This window comes from Ips typographus, linkage group LG5 (genome assembly GCF_016097725.1).
Source record: "Ips typographus isolate SLU linkage group LG5, UJ_Ityp_2.0, whole genome shotgun sequence".
NCBI lineage: Eukaryota > Metazoa > Arthropoda > Insecta > Coleoptera > Curculionidae > Ips > Ips typographus.
This window is the reverse complement of record NC_138426.1, coordinates 5,402,057-5,429,870: the sequence shown is the minus strand read 5'-3', so window position 1 is coordinate 5,429,870 and position 27,814 is coordinate 5,402,057. Positions and strand designations below refer to the sequence as shown.

The 27,814-nt window shown below is 34.0% G+C and overlaps 1 protein-coding gene across 4 annotated transcripts; it reads left to right on the top strand.

Annotated features, from left to right (window-relative positions):
- Positions 1-19,474: 19,474 nt before the first annotated feature.
- Positions 19,475-22,442, top strand: LOC145729724 (uncharacterized). Of its 4 annotated transcripts, none has more exons than XR_014178454.1 (4): positions 19,475-20,445; positions 20,893-21,375; positions 21,425-22,055; positions 22,112-22,442. XR_014178454.1 is itself a non-coding variant. In XM_081980601.1 (3 exons), the coding sequence occupies exons 2-3, from the start codon at positions 20,928-20,930 to the stop codon at positions 21,664-21,666; spliced, it is 690 nt and encodes a 229-aa protein (XP_081836727.1). In that variant the 5' UTR covers positions 20,305-20,445; positions 20,917-20,927; the 3' UTR covers positions 21,667-22,442. The 4 variants fall into 4 exon arrangements, 1 of the variants encoding a protein (XP_081836727.1); XR_014178455.1 differs by having other exon boundaries at positions 20,881-21,375; XR_014178453.1 differs by having other exon boundaries at positions 20,305-20,445; positions 20,917-21,375.
- Positions 22,443-27,814: the final 5,372 nt, after the last annotated feature.

The following is a 27,814-nucleotide window of genomic DNA, read 5'->3' as shown; positions in this document are numbered from 1 at the left end:
GAGGTTTTGACAGGATAATATTCCTATATCTACCCTTAGTCGATTTAGTGAAAAAAAACCCAGCAACGGTCCATTTTCAACCCTTAAAAATGTTTAAACAAAATACTTGGTTTATTTTTCTACCATTTCCCATTTGATTAACCCTCAATCCCTTAAAGTACCCGGCCTTTCTGAGTTTTTGACAGGATATTATTCCTGTATCTTACCCTTAGTCGATTTAGTGAAAAAACCCCCCAGCAACGGTCCATTTTCAACCCTTAAAACAATTTAAATTGTAAAATGTTTCTACTTTTTCCACCACCTTGCATTTAATTAACCCTCACTTCCTTAAAGTACCCGGCCTTTCTGAGTTTTTGACAGGATAATATTCCTATATCTACCCTTAGTCGATTTAGTGAAAAAACCCCAGCAACGGTCCATTTTCAACCCTTAAAAAAGTTTAAACAAAATACTTGGTTTATTTTTCTTAATATTTCCCATTTGATTAACCCTCACTCCCTTAAAGTACCCGGCCTTTCTGAGTTTTTGACAGAATAATATTCCTATATCTACTCTTAGTCGATTTAGTGAAAAAAACCCCCAGCAACGGTCCATTTTCAACCCTTAAAAACAATTTAAATTGTAAAATGTTTCTACTTTTCCCACCACCTCGCATTTAATTAACCCTCACTTCCTTAAAGTACCCGGCCTTTCTGAGTTTTTGACAGAATAATATTCCTATATCTACCCTTAGTCGATTTAGTGAAAAAAAACCCCCAGCAACGGTCCATTTTCAACCCTTAAAAACAATTTAAATTGTAAAATGTTTCTACTTTTTCCACCACCTTGCATTTAATTAACCCTCACTTCCTTAAAGTACCCGGCCTTCGAGTTTTTGACAGGATAATATTCCTATATCTACCCTTAGTCGATTTAGCGAAAAAAACCCCCAGCAACGGTCCATTTTCAACCCTTAAAAAATGTTTAAACAAAATACTTGGTTTATTTTTCTTAATATTTCCCATTTGATTAACCCTCACTCCCTTAAAGTACCCGGCCTTTCTGAGTTTTTGACAGAATAATTCCTATATTTACCCTTAGTCGATTTAGTGAAAAAAACTCCCAGCAACGGTCCATTTTCAACCCTTAAAAACAATTTAAATTGTAAAATGTTTCTACATTTCCCACCACCCTCGCATTTAATTAACCCTCACTTCCTTAAAGTACCCGGCCTTTCTGAGTTTTTGACAGGATAATATTCCTATATCTACCCTTAGTCGATTTAGTGAAAAAAAAACCCAGCAACGGTCCATTTTCAACCCTTAAAAAATGTTTAAACAAAATACTTGGTTTATTTTCTTACCATTTCCCATTTGATTAACCCTCACTCCCTTAAAGTACCCGGCCTTTCTGAGTTTTTGACAGGATATTATTCCTGTATCTACCCTTAGTCGATTTAGTGAAAAAAACCCCCAGCAACGGTCCATTTTCAACCCTTAAAAACAATTTAAATTGTAAAATGTTTCTACTTTTTCCACCACCTTGCATTTAATTAACCCTCACTTCCTTAAAGTACCCGGCCTTTCTGAGTTTTTGACAGGATAATATTCCTATATCTACCCTTAGTCGATTTAGTGAAAAAAACCCCCAGCAACGGTCCATTTTCAACCCTTAAAAACAATTTAAATTGTAAAATGTTTCTACTTTTTCCACCACCTTGCATTTAATTAACCCTCACTTCCTTAAAGTACCCGGCCTTTCTGAGTTTTTGATAGGATAATATTCCTATATCTACCCTTAGTCGATTTAGTGAAAAAAAAAACCCAGCAACGGTCCATTTTCAACCCTTAAAAAATGTTTAAACAAAATACTTGGTTTATTTTTCTTACCATTTCCCATTTGATTAACCCTCACTCCCTTAAAGTACCCGGCCTTTCTGAGTTTTTGACAGGATATTATTCCTGTATCTACCCTTAGTCGATTTAGTGAAAAAAACCCCCAGCAACGGTCCATTTTCAACCCTTAAAAACAATTTAAATTGTAAAATGTTTCTACTTTTTCCACCACCTTGCATTTAATTAACCCTCACTTCCTTAAAGTACCCGGCCTTTCTGAGTTTTTGACAGGATAATATTCCTATATCTACCCTTAGTCGATTTAGTGAAAAAAACCCCCAGCAACGGTCCATTTTCAACCCTTAAAAACAATTTAAATTGTAAAATGTTTCTACTTTTTCCACCACCTTGCATTTAATTAACCCTCACTTCCTTAAAGTACCCGGCCTTTCTGAGTTTTTGATAGGATAATATTCCTATATCTACCCTTACTCGATTTAGTGAAAAAAACCCCCAGCAACGGTCCATTTTCAACCCTTAAAAAATGTTTAAACAAATACTTGGTTTATTTTTCTTAATATTTCCCATTTGATTAACCCTCACTCCCTTAAAGTACCCGGCCTTTCTGAGTTTTTGACAGAATAATATTCCTATATCTACTCTTAGTCGATTTAGTGAAAAAAACCCCCAGCAACGGTCCATTTTCAACCCTTAAAAAATGTTTAAACAAAATACTTGGTTTATTTTCTTACCATTTCCCATTTGATTAACCCTCACTCCCTTAAAGTACCCGGCCTTTCTGAGTTTTTGACAGGATATTATTCCTGTATCTACCCTTAGTCGATTTAGTGAAAAAAACCCCCAGCAACGGTCCATTTTCAACCCTTAAAAACAATTTAAATTGTAAAATGTTTCTACTTTTTCCACCACCTTGCATTTAATTAACCCTCACTTCCTTAAAGTACCCGGCCTTTCTGAGTTTTTGCCAGGATAATATTCCTATATCTACCCTTAGTCGATTTAGTGAAAAAAAAACCCAGCAACGGTCCATTTTCAACCCTTAAAAACAATTTAAATTGTAAAATGTTTCTACTTTTTCCACCACCTTGCATTTAATTAACCCTCACTTCCTTAAAGTACCCGGCCTTTCTGAGTTTTTGACAGGACAATATTCCTATATCTACCCTTAGTCGATTTAGCGAAAAAAACCCCCAGCAACGGTCCATTTTCAACCCTTAAAAAATGTTTTAAACAAAATACTTGGTTATTTTTCTTAATATTTCCCATTTGATTAACCCTCACTCCCTTAAAGTACCCGGCCTTTCTGAGTTTTTGACAGAATAATATTCCTATATTTACCCTTAGTCGATTTAGTGAAAAAAACCCCCAGCAACGGTCCATTTTCAACCCTTAAAAACAATTTAAATTGTAAAATGTTTCTACTTTTCCCACCACCTCGCATTTAATTAACCCTCACTTCCTTAAAGTACCCGGCCTTTCTGAGTTTTTGACAGGATAATATTCCTATATCTACCCTTAGTCGATTTAGTGAAAAAAAACCCAGCAACGGTCCATTTTCAACCCTTAAAAATGTTTAAACAAAATACTTGGTTTATTTTTCTTACCATTTCCCATTTGATTAACCCTCACTCCCTTAAAGTACCCGGCCTTTCTGAGTTTTTGACAGGATATTATTCCTGTATCTACCCTTAGTCGATTTAGTGAAAAAAACCCCCAGCAACGGTCCATTTTCAACCCTTAAAAACAATTTAAATTGTAAAATGTTTCTACTTTTCCCACCACCTCGCATTTAATTAACCCTCACTTCCTTAAAGTACTCGGCCTTTCTGAGTTTTTGACAGGATAATATTCCTATATCTACCCTTAGTCGATTTAGTGAAAAAAAAACCCAGCAACGGTCCATTTTCAACCCTTAAAAAATGTTTAAACAAAATACTTGGTTTATTTTTCTTACCATTTCCCATTTGATTAACCCTCACTCCCTTAAAGTACCCGGCCTTTCTGAGTTTTTGACAGGATATATTCCTGTATCTACCCTTAGTCGATTTAGTGAAAAAAACCCCCAGCAACGGTCCATTTTCAACCCTTAAAAACAATTTAAATTGTAAAATGTTTCTACTTTTTCCACCACCTTGCATTTAATTAACCCTCACTTCCTTAAAGTACCCGGCCTTTCTGAGTTTTTGACAGGATAATATTCCTATATCTACCCTTAGTCGATTTAGTGAAAAAAAACCCCCAGCAACGGTCCATTTTCAACCCTTAAAAACAATTTAAATTGTAAAATGTTTCTACTTTTTCCACCACCTTGCATTTAATTAACCCTCACTTCCTTAAAGTACCCGGCCTTTCTGAGTTTTTGATAGGATAATATTCCTATATCTACCCTTACTCGATTTAGTGAAAAAAACCCCCAGCAACGGTCCATTTTCAAACCCTTAAAAAATGTTTAAACAAAATACTTGGTTTATTTTTCTTAATATTTCCCATTTGATTAACCCTCACTCCCTTAAAGTACCCGGCCTTTCTGAGTTTTTGACAGAATAATATTCCTATATCTACTCTTAGTCGATTTAGTGAAAAAAACCCCCAGCAACGGTCCATTTTCACCCCTTAAAAACAATTTAAATTGTAAAATGTTTCTACTTTTTCCACCACCTTGCATTTAATTAACCCTCACTTCCTTAAAGTACCCGGCCTTTCTGAGTTTTTGATAGGATAATATTCCTATATCTACCCTTACTCGATTTAGTGAAAAAAACCCCCAGCAACGGTCCATTTTCAACCCTTAAAAAATGTTTAAACAAAATACTTGGTTTATTTTTCTTAATATTTCCCATTTGATTAACCCTCACTCCCTTAAAGTACCCGGTCTTTCTGAGTTTTTGACAGAATAATATTCCTATATTTACCCTTAGTCGATTTAGTGAAAAAAACCCCCAGCAACGGTCCATTTTCAACCCTTAAAAACAATTTAAATTGTAAAATGTTTCTACTTTTCCCACCACCTCGCATTTAATTAACCCTCACTTCCTTAAAGTACCCGGCCTTTCTGAGTTTTTGACAGGATAATATTCCTATATCTACCCTTAGTCGATTTAGTGAAAAAAAAAACCCAGCAACGGTCCATTTTCAACCCTTAAAAAATGTTTAAACAAAATACTTGGTTTATTTTTCTTACCATTTCCCATTTGATTAACCCTCACTCCCTTAAAGTACCCGGCCTTTCTGAGTTTTTGACAGGATATTATTCCTGTATCTACCCTTAGTCGATTTAGTGAAAAAAACCCCCAGCAACGGTCCATTTTCAACCCTTAAAAACAATTTAAATTGTAAAATGTTTCTACTTTTCCCACCACCTCGCATTTAATTAACCCTCACTTCCTTAAAGTACTCGGCCTTTCTGAGTTTTTGACAGGATAATATTCCTATATCTACCCTTAGTTGATTTAGTGAAAAAAAAACCCAGCAACGGTCCATTTTCAACCCTTAAAAAATGTTTAAACAAAATACTTGGTTTATTTTTCTTACCATTTCCCATTTGATTAACCCTCACTCCCTTAAAGTACCCGGCCTTTCTGAGTTTTTGACAGGATATTATTCCTGTATCTACCCTTAGTCGATTTAGTGAAAAAAACCCCCAGCAACGGTCCATTTTCAACCCTTAAAAACAATTTAAATTGTAAAATGTTTCTACTTTTCCCACCACCTCGCATTTAATTAACCCTCACTTCCTTAAAGTACTCGGCCTTTCTGAGTTTTTGACAGGATAATATTCCTATATCTACCCTTAGTCGATTTAGTGAAAAAAAAACCCAGCAACGGTCCATTTTCAACCCTTAAAAAATGTTTAAACAAAATACTTGGTTTATTTTTCTTACCATTTCCCATTTGATTAACCCTCACTCCCTTAAAGTACCCGGCCTTTCTGAGTTTTTGACAGGATATTATTCCTGTATCTACCCTTAGTCGATTTAGTGAAAAAAACCCCCAGCAACGGTCCATTTTCAACCCTTAAAAAATGTTTAAACAAAATACTTGGTTTATTTTTCTTACCATTTCCCATTTGATTAACCCTCACTCCCTTAAAGTACCCGGCCTTTCTGAGTTTTTGACAGGACAATATTCCTATATCTACCCTTAGTCGATTTAGCGAAAAAAACCCCCAGCAACGGTCCATTTTCAACCCTTAAAAAATGTTTAAACAAAATACTTGGTTTATTTTTCTTAATATTTCCCATTTGATTAACCCTCACTCCCTTAAAGTACCCGGCCTTTCTGAGTTTTGACAGGATATTATTCCTGTATCTACCCTTAGTCGATTTAGTGAAAAAAACCCCCAGCAACGGTCCATTTTCAACCCTTAAAAACAATTTAAATTGTAAAATGTTTCTACTTTTCCCACCACCTCGCATTTAATTAACCCTCACTTCCTTAAAGTACTCGGCCTTTCTGAGTTTTTGACAGGATAATATTCCTATATCTACCCTTAGTCGATTTAGTGAAAAAAAAACCCAGCAACGGTCCATTTTCAACCCTTAAAAAATGTTTAAACAAAATACTTGGTTTATTTTTCTTACCATTTCCCATTTGATTAACCCTCACTCCCTTAAAGTACCCGGCCTTTCTGAGTTTTTGACAGGATATTATTCCTGTATCTACCCTTAGTCGATTTAGTGAAAAAAACCCCCAGCAACGGTCCATTTTCAACCCTTAAAAACAATTTAAATTGTAAAATGTTTCTACTTTTTCCACCACCTTGCATTTAATTAACCCTCACTTCCTTAAAGTACCCGGCCTTTCTGAGTTTTTGACAGGATAATATTCCTATATCTACCCTTAGTCGATTTAGTGAAAAAAACCCCCAGCAACGGTCCATTTTCAACCCTTAAAAAATGTTTAAACAAAATACTTGGTTTATTTTTCTTAATATTTCCCATTTGATTAACCCTCACTCCCTTAAAGTACCCGGCCTTTCTGAGTTTTTGACAGAATAATATTCCTATATCTACTCTTAGTCGATTTAGTGAAAAAAACCCCCAGCAACGGTCCATTTTCAACCCTTAAAAACAATTTAAATTGTAAAATGTTTCTACTTTTTCCACCACCTTGCATTTAATTAACCCTCACTTCCTTAAAGTACCCGGCCTTTCTGAGTTTTTGATAGGATAATATTCCTATATCTACCCTTACTCGATTTAGTGAAAAAAACCCCCAGCAACGGTCGATGTTCAACCCTTAAAAAATGTTTAAACAAAATACTTGGTTTATTTTTCTTACCATTTCCCATTTGATTAACCCTCACTCCCTTAAAGTACACGGCCTTTCTGAGTTTTTGACAGGATATTATTCCTATATCTACCCTTAGTCGATTTAGTGAAAAAAACCCCCAGCAACGGTCCATTTTCAACCCTTAAAAAATGTTTAAACAAAATACTTGGTTTATTTTTCTTACCATTTCCCATTTGATTAACCCTCACTCCCTTAAAGTACCCGGCCTTTCTGAGTTTTTGACAGGATATTATTCCTGTATCTACCCTTAGTCGATTTAGTGAAAAAAAACCCCAGCAACGGTCCATTTTCAACCCTTAAAAACAATTTAAATTGTAAAATGTTTCTACTTTTTCCACCACCTTGCATTTAATTAACCCTCACTTCCTTAAAGTACCCGGCCTTTCTGAGTTTCTGACAGGATAATATTCCTATATCTACCCTTAGTCGATTTAGTGAAAAAAACCCCCAGCAACGGTCCATTTTCAACCCTTAAAAAATGTTTAAACAAAATTCTTGGTTTATTTTTCTTAATATTTCCCATTTGATTAACCCTCACTCCCTTAAAGTACCCGGCCTTTCTGAGTTTTTGACAGGATAATATTCCTATATCTACCCTTAGTCGATTTAGTGAAAAAAACCCCCAGCAACGGTCCATTTTCAACCCTTAAAAAATGTTTAAACAAAATACTTGGTTTATTTTTCTTAATATTTCCCATTTGATTAACCCTCACTCCCTTAAAGTACCCGGCCTTTCTGAGTTTTTGACAGAATAATATTCCTATATCTACCCTTAGTCGATTTAGTGAAAAAAACCCCCAGCAACGGTCCATTTTCAACCCTTAAAAACAATTTAAATTGTAAAATGTTTCTACTTTTCCCACCACCTCGCATTTAATTAACCCTCACTTCCTTAAAGTACCCGGCCTTTCTGAGTTTTTGACAGTATAATATTCCTATATCTACCCTTAGTCGATTTAGTGAAAAAAACCCCCAGCAACGGTCGATGTTCAACCCTTAAAAAATGTTTAAACAAAATACTTGGTTTATTTTTCTTACCATTTCCCATTTCATTAACACTTAATCCTAGAATGATGCACAATAATTACTTAGTAATTACTATAATACATTTTTAATTATTTAACTGTATTTTATATTTCTACAGTAGTTATAGCAAGAGCAGGCTAGACGGGAGAACAAACGGTAGAAAGCGTAAAGTGAATACGCGCGACCACTGGTGGAAAAACGAACTGCCGATTTCGTTGCCGAGAATCGTTGCTAACATGTGTCCGGTGCTAATGCTTTAGTCAAGATATCAGCTTGTTGATATTCTGTTGGTACATAAAACAATTTAACCTTATTTTGTTCTACGCAATCACGCACAAAGTGATACTTTGTATCAATATGTTTAGATCTTTTGGTTTCCATCGTTGAAGCCATTTTCATACATGATTGGTTGTCCTCATACACTTTAATTAGTAAATTATTACATTTCAGTATTTCTGATAATAACTGTGAGAAAAACAGAGACTCACTTACACACAGTGACAATGCAACATATTCAGATTCTGAGCTTGATAATGCAACAATATTTTGCTTTTTAGATCTCCACCAAATTGCATTATCATTTTATTTTATTACAAAACCACTAATGCTTTTACGATCAAAATCATACTGTTTAAAGAAATTTGTGCATTAGAAGCCTGACTCTTGGTATATTTTAAAGAAAAATCCTTAGTTAGTTTCAAATATCTCAATACAAACTTCAAGTAATTCCAATGTTCTGAAGAGTAATTGGTTTGAAATTGACTGAAATACGTAATTGAGAAACAAAGATCTGGCCTAGAGCCTAACATTATGTACATTAAACAACCTAACAACTCGCGATAGGGATATTTTTCATACATTTCTGTGTCAACACCACGTAATCTTAATTTCGGTTGCATAGGCACATTTGATGTTTTACAATCTAGCATATTAAATTTCTGTAAAACCTTTTTAACTAAGCTTCTTTGTGAAATATATAATTCATTCTTTAACCTTACAATTTCCAATCCAAGAAAGACCATATTTTTATTTGATAATTCATTCATTTTAAAATGTTTACAGAGGTAGAATTTAATTGAATTTAACTCTTTTTCCCTTTTTGATAAAATTAACAAATCATCAACATGAATTAAAATGAAGCTTAAGTCAGTAAAATACAAACAAGGATCCTTCATTGAACGTTGAAATCCGTAGCTCATTAAAACATTATTAAAAACTGTGTTCCAACACTTGGGTGACTGTTTTAGTCCATACAGAGCCTTTTTCAACTTACAAACCAAGTTTTTGTTTTCATTTTTTAAACCTTTAGGCTGCAACATATAAACTGGATTATTCAACGTTCCATTCAGGAAAGCTGTTGTAATATCCATCTGACAAATCATCAAATCATATTCTACAAGCAATGAGAGTAACAATCTTATTGTAGGCATTCTTACCACAGGTGAATAGACGTCTTTAAAAATTGAACTTTGTTTAAACCCACGAGCCACTAACCTTGCCTTTTTCACAATACTCCCATCCACTTCTTTTTCACGAAACACCCACGTGGAATCGATGATTTCTGCATCCTTTGGTGGCACTACTAGCTCCCACGTCTCATTTTCTTCAAGTGATCGTATCTCGTTTTGTATAGCGATTTTCCACTCCTTGTCTTGCTCGATTGCTTCCTTGTAACTTTGAGGCACTTCAGATATTAAATGTCCTACTGACAATGCGGTAAACAGGTTGTATTCTTCTTGATTGTCATCTGGTATGTCATCATCCAGTATGTAATTTTCCAAATATCCTGGCAGTTTTGTTTTTCTATTGCTTTTTCGTGTAGTTGGTATCTGTTGAACTTCATTAGTAACTTCTTTCTCTTTTTCTTGATTTATGTTTTCTTTCTCTTCTATGTCATTGTTATTGTCCAATTCTGTATTATTTTCATCTTCCACTTTTATTACCTTCTCAATCCCATAGTTTTCCTCAAACACTACATTTCTTCCTGTTATTATTTTTTTATTTTCTTTGTCATAAAGACGATAGCCATTATCAGCATAGCCTATCATAATTAATTTTTGAGTGTGCTGGTCCAGTTTTGATTTTCTGATTTCTTTGGGAACAAAATTATATGCAGGGCATCCAAACAACTTGATTTTCTCAAAGTTTGGCTTACCAAAGTTCAGGTGGTGTGGTTGTAACGTCAAGAGCTCTTGTTTGAAGTCTGTTAATTAAATATACTGAAGTTCTAACTGCCTCTCCCCACATTTCATTATCTAGTTTAGCATCATAAATAAGACAACGTGCCTTTTCCATGATGGTACGATTGTATCGTTCAGCGACACCATTTTGCTGGGGGTTGTAAGGTACAGTATATTGGATTCTGATACCTCCACCAAAATTTCTTAAAACTCTGTGATGAATATTCTCCACCATTGTCACAGCGTAATGCCTGAATTTTTCGGTTAAATTTGGCTTCAGCCATTGCCAAGTAATTTTTAAAACATTGTTCAACTTCACTTTTGTGTGAGAGTAAGTATACAACAGAAAAATGTGAAAACTGATCTATGAAGGTAACAAAATATGACTTACCATCAAAAGTCATTGGCGTAATTGGGCCACATACGTCACTTGATATTATTTCCAAAAAATTCTTGGCCTTCCGGTCTGCAGGCAGCTCTCTGTAGGGTGAATGAGTCTGTTTTCCCATTTGGCAAATTTCACATAAACCAACAGCTGGGTATTTGGAAGAATGACCCATTCTTCTATGCATTAAAGAGTCAGTCTCACTAACTGTTACATAATGTCTTTCTGGTACTAAGAAAGTAATCACATACAAATTTCCTTTTAGAGTTCCAGACAAAATAATATTTCCATTTTTGAGCACCAAAACTTTTCCATTACTAAAAGTTATCTGTCTCCAAATCTGTGGTCCAAATTCTAGCATTTTCTTGACTGACAACAAGTTATAGTTTAGGTTTTCACACACCCATACATTATTGAGAGTGACCACTTTTCCTGTTGATGTGTTCAGGTTCAGATTTCCTTCCTTTATTGCATTCATTGTTTGACCAGCTTTAGCAACATGTATTTTATTGTCTATAACTTTTCCATTGAATAAAAATTCCTCAAAATGTCTTCCTAGTAAATGATTGGTAGCCCCACTATCATCGTTGGTAATTAAAGCATTATTTTCTTCCAATGTTATAAATGATATATTCTGGGAGATATCTTCTTCAACATTGCTTTGTTGCACTGAGTGAGCACCCTCTTGAGAGAATTCGGACCTGTCATAACCTCTCCAGTTGCCTCTTCGTCTACCTTGATGTAAATTTCCTCTAGAATGTTGATTTTTTGGGCATTGTGATCTTTTATGTCCAGCTTGGTTACAGAAATGACAGTTAAATGGAAACTGTCTTGGAAATTGTGCATTTGAGTTATAATTTCCTCTAAAGTTTCCAGAAATACCTCTTCTAGAACCTCTCCAAAAACCCCGTTGCATTTGTGACCCCATAAAAGCTACATTTCTTTCCACTTCTGGTTTGGATTTTGATTGTCGAGCCTCTTCCAATAATAACTTGTTTTTAACAAAGTCCATGTCAATTGCATTTTGATTTTGGCTAAACATTATATCAATTGCAGTGGTTACAGTTTGATAGGATTCTGGCATTGATGACAACAACTGCAGCACAAGTTCATTATCCTCAATCTTACTTCCAGCTGATTTTAGTTCACACACAGTTTGTTCAAACTCAGTCAAATATTCTGTTAAAGATTTGTTTTCATTATACTTCATTCCTCTCAACTTTCTTTGTAATATTACTTGATTGGCAATTCCCTTATTAGCATAAGTGTTCTTCAGAGATTCCATGATTTCTTTTGCAGAAGTTTTAGTTTTTAAGGTTTCCAGTATATTATCAGCAACACATTGTATAATTACTGTGCGAGCTTTAATTTCATTTTTCCTGTACTTTTCCAGTTCATCGACTTCAGTGCTTGAAGGCGGATCTTCAGTAATAACATTCTTAACACCTTGTTGTTCTAACAATAGTGTTACGCGAAATTCCCAATTTGAAAAAGATGTACCATCAAACGGTTTTACATAAAACAAATTTTGTTTGTCTGCCATTTTCCGCGTTCCTCCAGTTAGTGTTAGATATGCAAATTTCCAGCAGAATTTCTTCACTACTTCCAGGGTATTTAGGTTATGTCTAACTGTTTCAAATTTGTCCAAATTTTCAGTCAAATTTCACAAAGCATTGTCTGGGCCCATAACCTGTAGTTTTAGCTTGGCATGAGCACTCAAATAATACAACTTATTGAGTCAATGAACTAACTAACTGAACTTTATTCAACAATATTTAAATTAATAAAACCACATGTACAGTACAGTTTTTAGTGACAAGTTTTTGTTGACAAGACAGAACTTATGTCAAGTCACGCACTGACTGAATAAAGGAATAGGTTATGCTAAAGCAAAGCGCTCCCTATACTACAACTAGTACAAGCGTACAACACACTCAGATGTGTATTCCTACACTACTGAGAATAAATAAATCCATATCTATTGTGCAAAGAAAAAGAAATTCTTTAATTTGCTGTGTTTGTAATCTTATTTATTCCTATTCCTAGGAAAACCTTGAATTCAGGTTTGTTTAAATTTGGGCAGCATAACCAGACAAAACCAGAAAGCTAGTGTTTCTACTAAGGAACTGATAGCAGAATTGATGTCGGCTGCTCACATTAGAGAATTACATCAAACTGCAACAATAATAGGAATTGATTACTAACATACATACATTAAAGTAATAATCAAATCAAAATCAGGCGCCAAACCCCCAAGATAAAAATGTTGAAAACTTCAGAAAACTGTCATCGTCAGCTGTTTTGTTTTATAGGCGACGTACCAAATTAGGTTAGAATCTAACCTGAGATAAGTAACTTAACATCTTTTTTCATCAGAATGGGTTAAAATGAGACAGGCATTGTAATCACTCCAGTAAACACTGACGCCAAAATACGTCTAAAGTTATCAGTTCTAATTTAAGTGAGATCTTCAAAGCTATTTCTATGTATCAGTTGATTGTTGTAATCCTAAAATGCAGTATAAAAACGGGTTGTCCTACGTAAACATCAAACGTAACATAAATAACAGATCACATGACCTATTAACGATTTACGGAAAAGCCGAAGACAGCACACATTATATTCTTAGTTGGTTGGATATTGTAGATACTGATCAAAAACAAAAAAGTATATACTTACTTCGGATTTTCCTTGTTTATATTTTGTATTTAAGGTACCATGAGATCCTCAGTAGGTATCACGTTGCTTCATTAGACATTTATCAATTAATAAATGTATCCTTATGCTGGACCCTGGTATACTTACATATGAAACACGTGTAGATGTACCACAAACTGTTAAAGAAGATGACTCTGAGAAAGATATATTACTGGGTGCCTTTCCTGCTTATGCTGGCTGCATCACATAAATAGAAAATATAAAATTATAGGAAAACGTACTTTTAAATTCGTATTCAATAGCAGACAAAACATGACTGGAAAGCATTTCCCTAACTGCAGCAAATTAGTCAACTCAAAGAAAGGAGTTCTTATGTGGCTATCAACTCGATTGAAAGACTGTGCTGAAAGTATCAAGTTGTTCCATTTGTTTCTTTGCTTCATTCCGTTGTAATGGAAGCTGTAACATATTAATGAATGAATTAAAATCGCAACGCTTTTATTATTATATGTAAATTTTTTCACAATTGCACTAAATTTACATATGATGCAAAAAGCTATACAACATAATAATAGTTACCTACACACAATAGTAATATAAACTCACTTGTGATGCAGTATTCTTCAACACACTCTGTGTGCAAATAGGAAACAAGGTCGCTAATAAAAAAAAAACCTAGAAAAAATTGATTGCGCAATTTTTATGTATTTTTATATTATCTTTATTGTTTCAATAATGGGCATTTTTGATTTTGTGAATGTTAGATATAGAAGAGCATAAAGCCCTTAAAACACCATTGTAACTATTTGAACAATTTTGTTTATTGGACAAATTATTGTTATTAGGGGGTCCCTGTTAAAATGGTCATTAAGCCTTTATAACGCCATTGTAACTTTTATTTTTGACACGATTATTGATTGCGCACATCTTATAGGACCCCTCTGTTAAAATGGTGGTTTTTTGTACCTAATTGTTATGGAAGCACGGTGGTGTAGCTATGTCAATGAAGAACATTGGCCCGCCATGCATTTCAAGGAAATAATTGAGAATTTTTTAAAATTAGTAAAAATATTTCTCTTTGTTCGTTGTTTATAGTAAATAATAATAAAGGTAAATTAATTTGAATGAAGCAATTATCATAAATTGTCTTTTCCTTTTATATAACAGTTAAAACAATGAGAAAAGAGAGAATGTGGGGGCCAAAATTTCTTTACTGAACACATTTATTAGGTACATTTGAATGCTACGCCACCGTATGGATGATTGACGGACACAACTAAGATACTATAAAATCATTGACTATATTTAATTTTTTATTTGTATAAATTTATAATTAAAAAGGAAATAAATATATTTTCATTACGGATTTAAGATAATTACTTTCAATGATGATTAAATTGAAATCAATGATTTTAATGTATAAGGCTCTGAATGTCTAAAATGCCATTATAACATTTGCGCTTTTTTTCTGTTAAGGAAGTATCCTTTTGTATATATAGCTATGGAAATAGCATAATGTTCTTATAATGTCTTACTGAATTGTATATTGCACCTTTTCATTTTACAATGAGTGCAATAGACTATATCCAACATTTGTATTTCGATCAGTATCATTTTTGCATTTATTTTATTTCTTTAAGGTAAATTTTGCAAAAATAACAACAATTCTGAAACGACATTTTGTTTCTTTCTAAACAAGAAATACAAAATGCTCTTTTGCAATAATTACATTTATTGTATTCGTGGTTTTCTTTGACGCAACGACAACACAATGGACAATTATGTTGCATATTTTCTGATTCAGACAGAAACATGTATTTGATGTCATCTCGAAAATCATTAATATTTGTTTCGAGTGCTAACGTTTTTCTTTGCGAAAATTGTTTAAAGAAATAGATTACGTATACACCGCAATTATAAGAATCTGTCTGAACGGCGTGGTCATAAGTAACTATTTTCAAATTTAAATCAAACGAAGTGTTAAATTTGTTATTGTAAAAGTTAAAAAATTGTTTAAACTTTTTGAAATAACGTTCACTTTGATTTAAAGCCATATTACGCCTTTGTGTTTGTGGATCTTAAAACCGAACGTAGCTTTTTCAAAATCTGCGATAGCGAGACACCAATGATTTTGATTTACATTCACTGGGAACACCAATATAGGGGCAGTTATTCGAAAATCGTTCAAAAAGTCATGATCGAAGAATCCACCTAAAACGACTTCCACTAAGGTTATATCCATTGTTTGAATTTTTTCATTCTTGTTGCACCCAATATTAATTATGTTATCATATAACCAACCCTCTCCAAAAAGGCTTTCAAATGGGCCTATCCCACATATCATAAATTTTTGTTTTAATGACTGGAATCGAAAGAATAGGATCAAAAAACTAATTTTTCATATTCTTGAAGAAAAAATTATGGTCGTAAATGTCCCTACATTAGTTTGAATTTGTCCATTAAATTTAAAAGATCTGTTTTGGCGCGCATGTGACGTACGTAATTCTGGGCGATTTTATTGGCTGTTGCACGCCATCTGTTTCACTTCTTGTCGCTGATTGGTTGATAGTGTAGTACGTCACCGGCGGCGGGCGTTTTAAACATGTGATTAACGTAGTTTTTATCATCATTTTTTTTCTATTTAGACTTAATATTTTTGAAAACAAAAAAATACGGTATAATATATTTAAAATACAAAAAATAAATTTATTTGATCAAATTTTATGCATCAAATAAATTCATGAATTTCTTGAAGCATAATGTGATTTCGTTTTACACCTATCAAACTTTTATGTCAAAGCTGTCAGTGAAAACAGTTTGGCCAACCAAGAAGATTATTCCTACTTTGTTTTCTTATTTTTCTGGTTTTTTGAATATTTTGAAATACAGTTCGTCTCCACTAGTCCACACCACACAACAAAACACACTGGAACTGAATACTAATAGTCAGTCTCTGATTTTAACCTCACTTTACTTTTCGTTTTTATCTGTTGGCAGTTGGCATTACGCAAAACGGCAAGTTTGATCAAATAAGTTGGATGAAAATAGAACCTGTCCTATTTGGTGAAAAATTTGAAGTAAAATTATTTGAAGGTAAATTTGACATAAAATTTTGTTTTACACTGGTAAAATTTGTCCTTGAAGCAGCTTCATGAATAAATTCATGAATTTCTTTGACATCAAAGCGCGGTGTAAAACCTGCTTTACTGTTCTTGTGCAAAGAAAGCAACTGTACGACTGATTTGGGTCCAACGATGGATCACAAATTTGGTGTACCCACCTGTCACATAGATCGCACTGAACCCAATAAGCGGTGGTGGTCAATGCTCCACAATTACAAATAATGCACACATCATATGAAAAACACTGTTTGCAAAAATAGTTTTCGGTATTTGAAATATTTTTGTATTCTGTTATACATAGGTCGTGCACCCATCCGTTACACATATCGCATTGATGCCATGACACAGTGACATCCAATCCACCAAGACCACAATATAGGCAATTTTCGGTATTAATTGGACCATTTGATTGACGTTTTATTTTGTCATTGGATAGTGAGTGGTTTTGAAAGTGTTTTAAATAATTACCAGAAAAATGCGTTGAAACGGTAGCCTTTTTTCGCTTCCAACTTTCTTGACTATTTAACTCGTTGATTAAAGGGTCTTTGATAAGAGGTGGCCGAGCGAGGTTCGATTTAGATATTCCGCATATCATTTCTTTATAAGCGGCCAAAGTTAGTTCTCTAGACTTAACTTACAAACCTACTACATTTTAGATTACGGTTACCTGCGAGAACGTTCGTTTTTAAATTGCCAAAATGTGTTTCAACATAACAATTACTCAATCTATTTAATGAGTATTTTTTGGAAATCATTATTCCTGACCATAAAGGAAGAAAAGGCATATATTTTAAAGTAATTACATTAGCCCACTCTGGAAAATAAAACTCATTTTTTTTACCTTCACTCTCTGACAGTATGACAGCTTCTTCTAATTTAGAATGAAACAGTACATAAAATGGGCTACCTTTGTGTAATGCGTTATCAGAAGACGACAATTCTTCTTCCACTTTAATTACATTACTTACCGATTCCTCATTACTTATTTCGTCATTTTCCGTAGCACAGCTTTCGAGTTTGCATAGCTTTTCGTAAGCAGTTTGTACATGTTGATTTTCGTATTGGGATAAAACTAGAATGCAAATACATTCGAACCACACAGTAACATCATTAAGTGTTGTTAACATAATACATTTTGCAAATAAATTTTTTTAAATTTTTTCTATATGATCATTATTTACAATTTTTTTCAAATCTTTAGAAACCATTTTCATAAAATGGGCACAACATAAATGTAACAAAACGAAAGATGAACCCACACCTTTCTCGTCATCGTGTTGAGTCAATATATTGTAACATTCGCTCAGATAATGTTGCAAACTCATATCATTAAATGCTCGGGTCACAGCATGCATACTAGCGAAACTAAAATCTGTGACTACGGCACCAAATAACGGCCATTTCCGCAAAGTTAAGCAAAAACATTTAAAATCATACAAAAATTTAAAAATTGCATTTTTCTAATTTTGGCATATAAAGTGACACTTTTCAAAACTGATTAGAGTGACAAAACGTTTTACTTTATGTAACTAGTTAGAAAATTAAAAATTAAGATTATCAAAATTAGAAAAAATTATGTATGCAACACGTTTCGAAAATGTCTTATTGTGTAACTCATTCAAATTGTAGGACCTCGCTGCGCTCGCCCTACAAACATTCATTCGTTACACAAAATCGATCTTTTCGTAACTGGTTACATAAATAGCTATTGTGAAATGCCTTGAAGAAATCATATCCAAGACAGAAATTATTCTATTTGTTTCTGCTATGTGAACAACCCCGGTGTATAAATATATACGCTTGCAATTTTTCAATACTTTTGGCGTTCGCCTGTAGCATCAAAGTACAGAATTGGTAATTCATCCCCAAATATTTGTTTTTCGCAAAGACTAATTTGTTCTTTGCTAAATAATTTAATTGAAAAAGGAGAAGAAACTTCTTGAACGTATTCAGGATGATCACGCTGCATAAGAAACATATCAATTAGGTCATCATTATTTCTGTCAAAAGAAGCAAGAGCTTCTGATCTAATTTTTCGAAATGTTGCGTCAGATTTAATATTTTCGAGATTTTTACTTGTGTTTACAAAGTTGGCATCAGCTTTCAGAAGTATACTTTTTTTAACATCAGAAGGTTTCCTACTCAGTAACTTTTGTTGCATAGCAGATCTCTCGATTCCCTTGACGTAGCCGGTAAGGACTCTTTTATGGCAAAAATCTTTTGAGGTACTATAAACGGTAACTTTCCGCAATTTATCAATATGAATTACAAATGCTTTGCAATTATTAAATTTATTATGCCGACATACCCCAAATAATGTTAAACTACCGTCTAACATTGTTTTTTGCTTTTAAATGCAATAAGGCAAGTATTATTCACAGATTGAGACATTTTCTTTCTTAAATAAAATGGGTAATTTTTGGAATCTAGTTTGTTGTTTTTACATATTAAATTCCATTCGTTCCTTCAAAATATTTGCATTTTTTATATGTAGGCTTTTCAAGTAAATCTACATTTTTGGCACCTACTGGTAAAATCTCAGAACTAGTGCCTGGAGAGGTGTCCACCAGACAACTGGGAAAATCGATTTTTTCCGGTGTAACGGCACAAAAAATGTCTCTTTTCACCTTCAAAACATTTGTATAGTAGGGCTGCACTGAAGATGAACTACGGGTGCTACGAAGTTCGACGCAACTATTATTAGAATTAACGCAGCTTTTTTGCGAACCAGGAATCAATATGTCAGGATACTTTTCAGGTGTTGATTCTAGCTTACTTACCACATTTTTCTTTAGTGATATATCAGGAATGATTTCGTCGTCATCCTCAACTTTTGCAGGTTTACGTTCAATATTTTCTTGCATTTCAACGTCATTTAAGATTTTCAAATAACTCTAACATGCTTTTCGAACATTCATTAAGTTTTTTCTATTAACCTTCCAGCCTAAATTTAAACAAATACTTTTAATAAAAAGTGGTGATTTCAATTGTACTAAAAGACTTTCCCTAGAAATATTTTTATTCTTTAGTACTTCGACAGCTAAATCAAATTTGACTATACGTTTTGATTTGGCTGCAATATCCATCTCTCCTTGTTTATCATTCCTGTTAAAATATTTCACAATGTACTCCTTATTTCTACTAAGATATAAGGCAACCACGCTAGGATACTTAAGTTTCGGAGTTTTAATACTTCGTGCTATTTCTTGTATTAAATCCGATTTTGGACTCAATCTTAATAAATCCAAACCTTGAATATTTGGGCAAATTGCTACTGCAGTGCTCAAAATGTCGTCAATATTACAATTATTATTAAACATTACGAGATTATTCACTACACCTATCTATCTACTAACTCGATTTATGTAAATATGAACTGAATTATTGGTCACTACTAATTGGTACGTGATATAATAACAAATATGAGCAATTTTCCAAAATAAAATATAACAGAAAATTCCTACCTTAACGAACGAATTTTCCACTTTCCACATTTATGTGAACCAGTTCAACCAGTCAACCATTCTCTAACTTCTACTCTAATACTAGTAAACTAACCAATAATAGCATGCCGTGATTTCACGACGGCAAGGTTTTGTTATGATTGGTTGAAACTATAGACTTGAAACACACAATACAAAATCCGACCACTCTAAATAGGTTTCTGTCTCCTTTTAACCTTAGAAAACGCACTGCTGGAAGTTGAAACGGCAACAAAATATTGAACATTGAACGCAAGCGCAACGCCAACCAACGAGTATACCCAAATATAGTAAAATATAGCTTATGAGCGGTGGGGGATAGATAACTCGACTATTTTGGTATCTTCGGCTCCGGCTTGTTAAGTTGTTTCCTTGTTTCGTTGTGGTTTGTTGATAACTGTTGTGTGTGGTGCAAGTTTTATTTATTGTAATAATTGTTATTTTGGGTTTTTTTATCCTCATATTGTAAGTATTGGGGTTTTGTGAAGAATAGCTAACCACGAATTTTGAGTCAATTTTTTTTTTTGGGTTAGGTTACATCCTATATAGTACAGATAAAAAAGAAAAAATGCGAACGATCCACAATTTTTGTCACAAAATTGTTCAAAAAATCGATGATTTTACAAGAATTTTGTGGAATTTGATCAGCTGATTTGGAAAGTTCGTCTGCGCTGTTGCCAAATCGCACGCGTAGTCTGAAATCAAATATTACATCATTCTTAAAAATTGTAGAAGTGTTTTGAATGAAATAATGAATATGAGAATATGTGAACCTATGCTAACCTAGTGGCCGATCACTTAGATGGCAACAGCGGACAAAGCATCTCGTCATAGTAAATTCGTGGTTAGTTATTGTTCACAAGACCCTAAGTATTGTTTGTTAACCAAACCCCGTTATAGTTTGTTAAGTAGTTTTTTCCTTTAAAAAACTTTCAGAATTAATTAACATGCAAAACTCTAAATTGCCCAAGTTAGCAAACTTTAAGCCTGAGAATAGAGTTTTATTATCCGAAGCTCAGGCAGCTCCAGCTTCCAACACAAATCAAAATGCAATTATGAGAGCCCCTTTAAGACGTTCGCGCTCTGTCACGGATTTAACGACTGTCACAGATCAGCAGCCATTAAACAATTTACCTAAGGTCAACAAACTTAATTTGAGAGCTAGGGCTGCACCCATCAAAACAGCCCCAGCCATCCCAACAGCCTCCCTTAAAACCACCAAGCCACCAGTGGGTACAAAACGACCTTTGGATAGTCAATCTGAAGATGGAGCCACTAAACCCAAGGTGTTTAAAAAAATCCCTGATTGGGACTATAAGGCGAGATTTAATCAGTTGAATGAAAAGTACCAAATTAGCCAAAATGCACTGAAAACTATGAAACAAGATGTTTTAGGTATGTTTAGGTAATCATTGCAACTCAAGTTTTAGGCTTTGTTTTCCAGAAATTGAAGAATTGAGAGCTCAAGTGAAAGGATTAGGTGCTGAAACCAGCACAAGTCAAACCACGGAAGAGAAAAACCTCATAAGCGACTTGAGAGCAAGCAATGCTGAATTGACTGCCCAAGTGACATGTTTGACTGAAGATAACCAAAAGCTATGTATGTTGCAGTATAGCTTTTGGTTATCTTCAGTCAAACATGCTATACTGCAACATACCAGGTGTCCAAGAGCACCCTGGACATAGGAGATTAACATGGGAAAATGGTTTTGATTTTTTTGCGCCTGTACGGTTCATTTAATGGAAAAACGCTTTAGATAAAAGTTGTAGAGCACATTTTCGGCTATCAACTTGTAATTTTTTCAATACCGTAGATTTGACCATTAAGACGAAAAACGGATCTAAAATTCGGAAATTTTAAATCTCCCGCCAAGCGGTCGTTAAGGAAAGTTTATATCCGGTCGTGCTACCAACCTTTCAAAATCATAACAAATCGTTGTCAGTCATTCTGTAATCAAAACATTCAAAACAAGTTTATTTAGTAATAATTTTGAGTTACTAGCCACATACTGCGAAGAAAATACAAATAAATCATGATAAAAAGACTTTATCAGGAGCCACAGTCCCAAAATCTGGTAAGTTGCGTTCATAACCTCATTCAATGTCTCTACTCAACTTATTTACTTTGTAGCAAAATTCTTTAAGAAAACACTGGTTTTGCTTGCAAATATTTAATGAGGATAACCGAATCACCTATCTCAAGCCTCTTCATAACACTACCAAACGATTTAAAGTGATAAAAACAATGGACTAGGAAGGCCTGCAGATGTTTGAAGATAAGTTGCTTTACTAAACAGGGACCACAAAAGAGGGTAAATACTTCCCTCAAAAGTGGTGCAATTTAGTGACCTATGTGACTGATAGTTTTATTGTATCCTTCTGTTTTGTAGTGTTATCAACACACCATAGTGTTTAAGTGGTTTTACATTGTATGATGTTAATAGAAAGGCATTTTTTATAACTGATTGTCAATGTTTTTTCCCATCTCTACAGGGTAAGGTAAGTACTGATATTTAATTAGCTCCATTAGTTAACTTGAACATCATTCACCTACAAGGATACTTGTAAAATGTCTACTAACCAAAAATAGTTTATTTGCAAGTAATGTGTAACTCGAGTTAACATTTGATTAGTAAAAATATGTCCTGTGAAATGGTGTATTGAATTAGAAGCAAATTGTTTCTCTTTAGAGACTTTCAATCACTACATTTCACGTACCTTTGCTAATTTGGAACTCCACTATTAGGTTAGTAAGACAAAGTTGTTTTTAGCATAGCTTGTATGGTGACAGGTTCACCCACTCACACTCAATCTGTGGAACAATCACTGTTTATGTGGTAAGACCAGTTTTCTTTGCCTATGCCTTGTACCTAAGCTTTTCACTTGAAGAAAATGAATACTGTACCTTGAACTGTGAATAAATAATTAATACAAACGTTCAGTGTACAAAGTTTTATTTGGAACAATTGAGTGTGTGGAAAAAAGAACACAATTATAATGTTAATACCTAAACCTAGAATAAAATAGCTCATGTAGATAGCTCAATTGAAAAGTTGGTTTTTCAACAATACCTACCCATATACAAAAAGTTTTGTCACCTGACTGATAATTTGACTGTGTAAGTCCATATTCTCTTCTTAGAAGGGGTTTCTCAGAGGTTTTATAGCCAGTTTAAGATTATTCACATTTCACATGCACATCAAATTTTGAGATTTAAGTCAGATATCAACACTGAATCATTTTAAGTTTTAGTTGCAACACTGGTGAAGACCCTCGCTGATGATAGTCCATGAAGTTAAGCACATTGAAACTAAATCACATCACTTTTGAAGGAAGTATTTGGCCCCTTTGTTGTTGTCCCTGTACAGTAGGAAACTTATCTTCAAAGATCTTCATTGTCCACTGTTTTCATCACTTTAAATCGTTTGGTAGTGTTATGAAGAGGCTTGAGATAGGTGATTCGGTCATCCTCATTAAATATTTGCAAGCAAAACCAGTGTTTTCTTTAAGAATTTTGCTACAAAGTAAATAAGTTTAGTAGAGACATTGAATGAGGTTATGAATGCAACTTACCAGATTTTTGGGCTGTGGCTACTGATAAAGTGTTTTTATCACGATTTGATTGTATTTTCTTCGCATTATGTGGGTAGTAACTCAAAATTTAATTTTTAATTAAATTTATAATTAATAAGCTAAAAACTTTATAATTATGTTAATTGATTTTTCCGTAGGATGACCAAGTACAACATGCATGTTCATAGGCGTTTTGACGCCAACTTTCCTAAGCTCTTCATAGATATTAAAAGTAGGAACACAATGAATTGGACACTCAAAAAATATATGATCCAAGTGATCAACGGAGCCGCAATCGCATAAGGGGTCGTCTCTAAGATTTAATCTAAATAAATGCTCTCTCGTCAGACAGTGCCCAGATCGCATTCTGATTATTGTCGTAAAATGTTTTCTGCTTTGAAATGGAATTTTAGAAAACCACGGACATGACAAGAAGTCTTCCTGAACTCTACTATAACGAGAACTGTCATTTAACTCTCTCCATGTCTCTCTAAACTGCAAAGACAACTCATTTTTAATGATGTTAACTATGTCTCCAATAGGAACAAAAACTTCTTTAGGCACATTCAGAATTCTGCCAACGATTGCCAACTTATCTGCTTCTTCATTCCCTAAAATTCCCACATGACTAGGAATCCATCCTAATAGAATTTCACAGTTATTAAGTTTATTAATCTCTTGAATTAAATTCCGAGTTTGACAAGTTAGAAAATCATCATCCGTTGTAAGGAGTGCACGTTGAAGTCTTTTGATGGCGCTCTGCGAGTCTGTAAAAATAATTGCCTTATCCATATGTTTCTTGACAGTGACGATAATTGCTTCGTGTATGGCAGCTAACTCAGCATTACATATTGATAGTTCTTTGGGTAGTTTTGATGCAAAATTAAACTTTATTCTAGGTATTGCGATTCCCATACCGACGTTTTCCCTTTTAGAGGCATCAGTAAAAACAAAAACGTGAGTATCTTTAAGGTGTTCAGTTTTTAATAGAAATTGATGTCTAGCGTCCGAATCCCTTTTATCAATATTTAACGTAAGAACTTTAATGGGGGTTATTTGATTTTCAAAACCAAAAACAAAGCATGGAAGAGACGGACTTCTGAAAATTCTCCTATGATAAGGAAAAAATCTGAATAGCATCTGAACCAGCAACGGGACATTAAGGGTTCTGGTAGTGGTGTTAATCAAGTATTTTATTCTGAGTGATTTCAATAAGACAAGCAGGGGGTGGTCAGACAAGGAAAAGATTCTGGACAAGAATCTTACTGCCAAAACATTTCTTCTCACCGAAAGAGGCAAATCAGCTGCTTCACAGAGCAGTACCTTAATAGGGGTCGATTTCATGGAACCCAAACAAATACGTAACCCTTCATGATGCACTGTATCTAATTTTTTAAGAAGTGTTTTAGCAGCATTGCCAAAACAAAAAGAAGCAAAGTCCAAATGAGATTTAACCAAAGCATGGAAAATCGTAAGCATGGTACGAGGGTCCGCCCCCCACCACACTCTGCTTACTGCCCTCAGAACATTCAAACCTTTTGTGGCCTTATTTGAGATGTTTTCTACATGCATTTTCCATTTTAAATGCTTGTCCAAAATCACCCCTAAATATTTAACTTCGTTTTTATATGGTATAATTGTATTCTTGATAATCACGTTAGGTGGCATCTGTCTGCGTCTCCCTTTTGTAAAGTGAATTGCTTCACATTTTTGTAAAGATAGTTGGAAGTTTTTATTTTCCAACCATTCCAGTGTCATTTCCAACGCCGAGTTAATATCTTTTACCAATAGTTCTATATTCGAACCCTTAGTAATCAATACCAGATCATCTGCGTAACCCATCAGAATGACGTTTTTAAATTTAATGTTGAAAAGTTTCCTGATATATATATTGAATAAAATCGTACTAAGGGGCGAACCTTGTGGTAAACCAGCCGATGTTATTATTGGGCCAAAAAAGGAACCATCATTCTTTCTGGTAAATAAACGTCTATTCTGCAACAATTTAAGGATTGCGTTATTCATTTCAATTGGAATATCCAAACTGTTCAAGTCCTCATACAGTGCGTAAGGATCAACGCAGTCATATGCTGACTTTAAATCCAAGAAAACTGCAATGGCCATTTGGTTACTCTTGAAAGCCAAGTCAACAGAAGAACATAAATAAGATATATTATTCTGTATACCCATGCCCTTCCTAAAACCCGTTTGAAAAAAGGAAAATGTGATTTTGGGGCTGTATACTTCGGTAAATTTGTGGTGTCATAATTATTCTTAGCGGCACTAGAAGGCGATTGTGATATGTTATGGTATGATAGTGAATATTCTGAATCTGTATTGTAAGAGTTGCGTGATGTATAAGGCATGGAATTAGAGATTGAAGTAGAGCTGTTAGCGTTTTGGGTTCTACCATTAGGGAAATTTAAGTTATCGTTATGTGCTTTTTTGTCATAACCTGATTGGTGGTGGATTACTCTTTTTCGAGTGGGCTCATTTATAACTGTTTGGCTAAAAGTTCTTTTTTTTGAATTGTTATTAAAGTGTACAGTTCTCCTTTGGTTTGGGGTAATAACGTTTTCATTGTTAGGCTTATGCGAAGTATTAATTTGGGGAAATTCCGAAGGTTTAAAAAAGAAATCATCTCTAGTCTGATAAGTTTTTTTGCAAGCCGAAGATGCATCGTGAAAAGTCATATTTTCATGCCATCAATTTTTTAATGTCCATTTGTCTTAGATATTCGGGGCATTTTTTGTAAGAGCTTTTATGAGCCTCCTTGCAGAAATGGCATTTAGTTTCACAAGTGTATTCAATTTTATCATTCCCATTATCCATGGTTTTATGATTTTGAGCATTTTTCTCGCCGCAATTAAAGCATTTCTCTTGCCCTTTACAATTCTTCTTAGTATGTCCGTATAATAAACAAGAATAACATTGTGTCACTGGTGAAATGTAAACTGCAACTGGCAGAGAAAGACCAAAAAATTTAATTTCCTTAGGCATTATTGTTCCCTTGAAAGTAAATAGACAAGTCCCAGTTGGAACATATTCAATTGTATCATTTTTAAATACTTTGCGATTTAACCTTTTAATAGTAATTATATCATTTCTACAGCTACAAGCTTCCAGAAGCTCTGCTTCTGAAAGATCCAAGCCTATTTCCCTTACTAATCCTTTAGATGTGGTAAAATTTAAAGGAATAAAAATGTTATATCCTTTGTCTTTAAGATTTTTGTTCTCTATAAATGAGTTAGCTGCTTGGGCAGAAATGAATTCGATGCAAACACGGTTCAAACCTTTATTTTTTATGGTTTTAACATTTTTCAAGTGTAGATTAAATATATCTCTTGCTATTTTTAGATGCGAGAACCTGCCGATATTGTCCGTACTATTTTGCGATTCTATATAAACAAAAAAGGGACCAAAATCCGTATCATCGTAAAAAACTGTAGGTTTATTAACTTTAACTTTATCTTGCAATACAAGTTGGTTTGACTCCGTATTAACTCTTTGAGAGTCCAAGGATTTATTCAAATCGTTTTCATCCTGTTCCACTAAACTCGTCCAGGGGGGTGCCTTCCGGGCCCCTCCCCCACCTTGGTCATCCATTAGGACAACAACTCAACAAAAAGCCTATGCACTAAGCCAATAATTACAATTAAGAAAGCAAACGTGCGAAAAGCATCCAAAATAAAACAAAAACCAATGCAGAAATACTATAATTCCATCTACGCACAGTTTACAGAAGTTAATCTACTTTGCTACGAGTGAGTTTCAATGGTTTCTTTTATATCGCGGCATCGGTTTTTACACCACCATTTAGAAAATTAAAACGCCAGGTACCAGAGATACATTATGAGCCCTATAAAGGTACCAAAGGGCGTTGTGATACTATGATTAGTTTTGGATTAATTTGAATTTGAATGTCGTATGCGCTCGCTGGCTTGCTAGACTAGTGAATTCAAAATTGCCGCCCTCTGACGGGGTGTAAGGAGTTCTCACTACCCTCTAAAGATACTTCATGTACCAAAGGGAATTTTGTCACTTGTTTAACAAAACAATCAAATTAGGGGCAAAACATGAATCTTTGTTATCGACAATAATTGTCTAATGACTCGTAATAAAGTAATGAAAATTGGCCTAAAGGAAGTTAAAACTGTAAGTAAAAACTCAAATAGGCGTAGAAAACATTGCGCCATTCAAGGTGTTTTGTACAGAGCGTCCAAGTTAGGAAATTTGAAAATCGGTTAATTCGATTTTTTTA

What these genes read in the sequence shown, in the direction of transcription:
- LOC145729724 (XM_081980601.1), top strand. Translation starts at nt 20,928, where the DNA reads ATGCAAAACTCTAAATTGCCCAAGTTAGCAAACTTTAAGCCTGAGAAT. An exon ending in TATGAAACAAGATGTTTTAG is followed by an intron (nt 21,376 to 21,424) that starts GTATGTTTAGGT and finishes TTTGTTTTCCAG; the next exon opens with AAATTGAAGAATTGAGAGCT.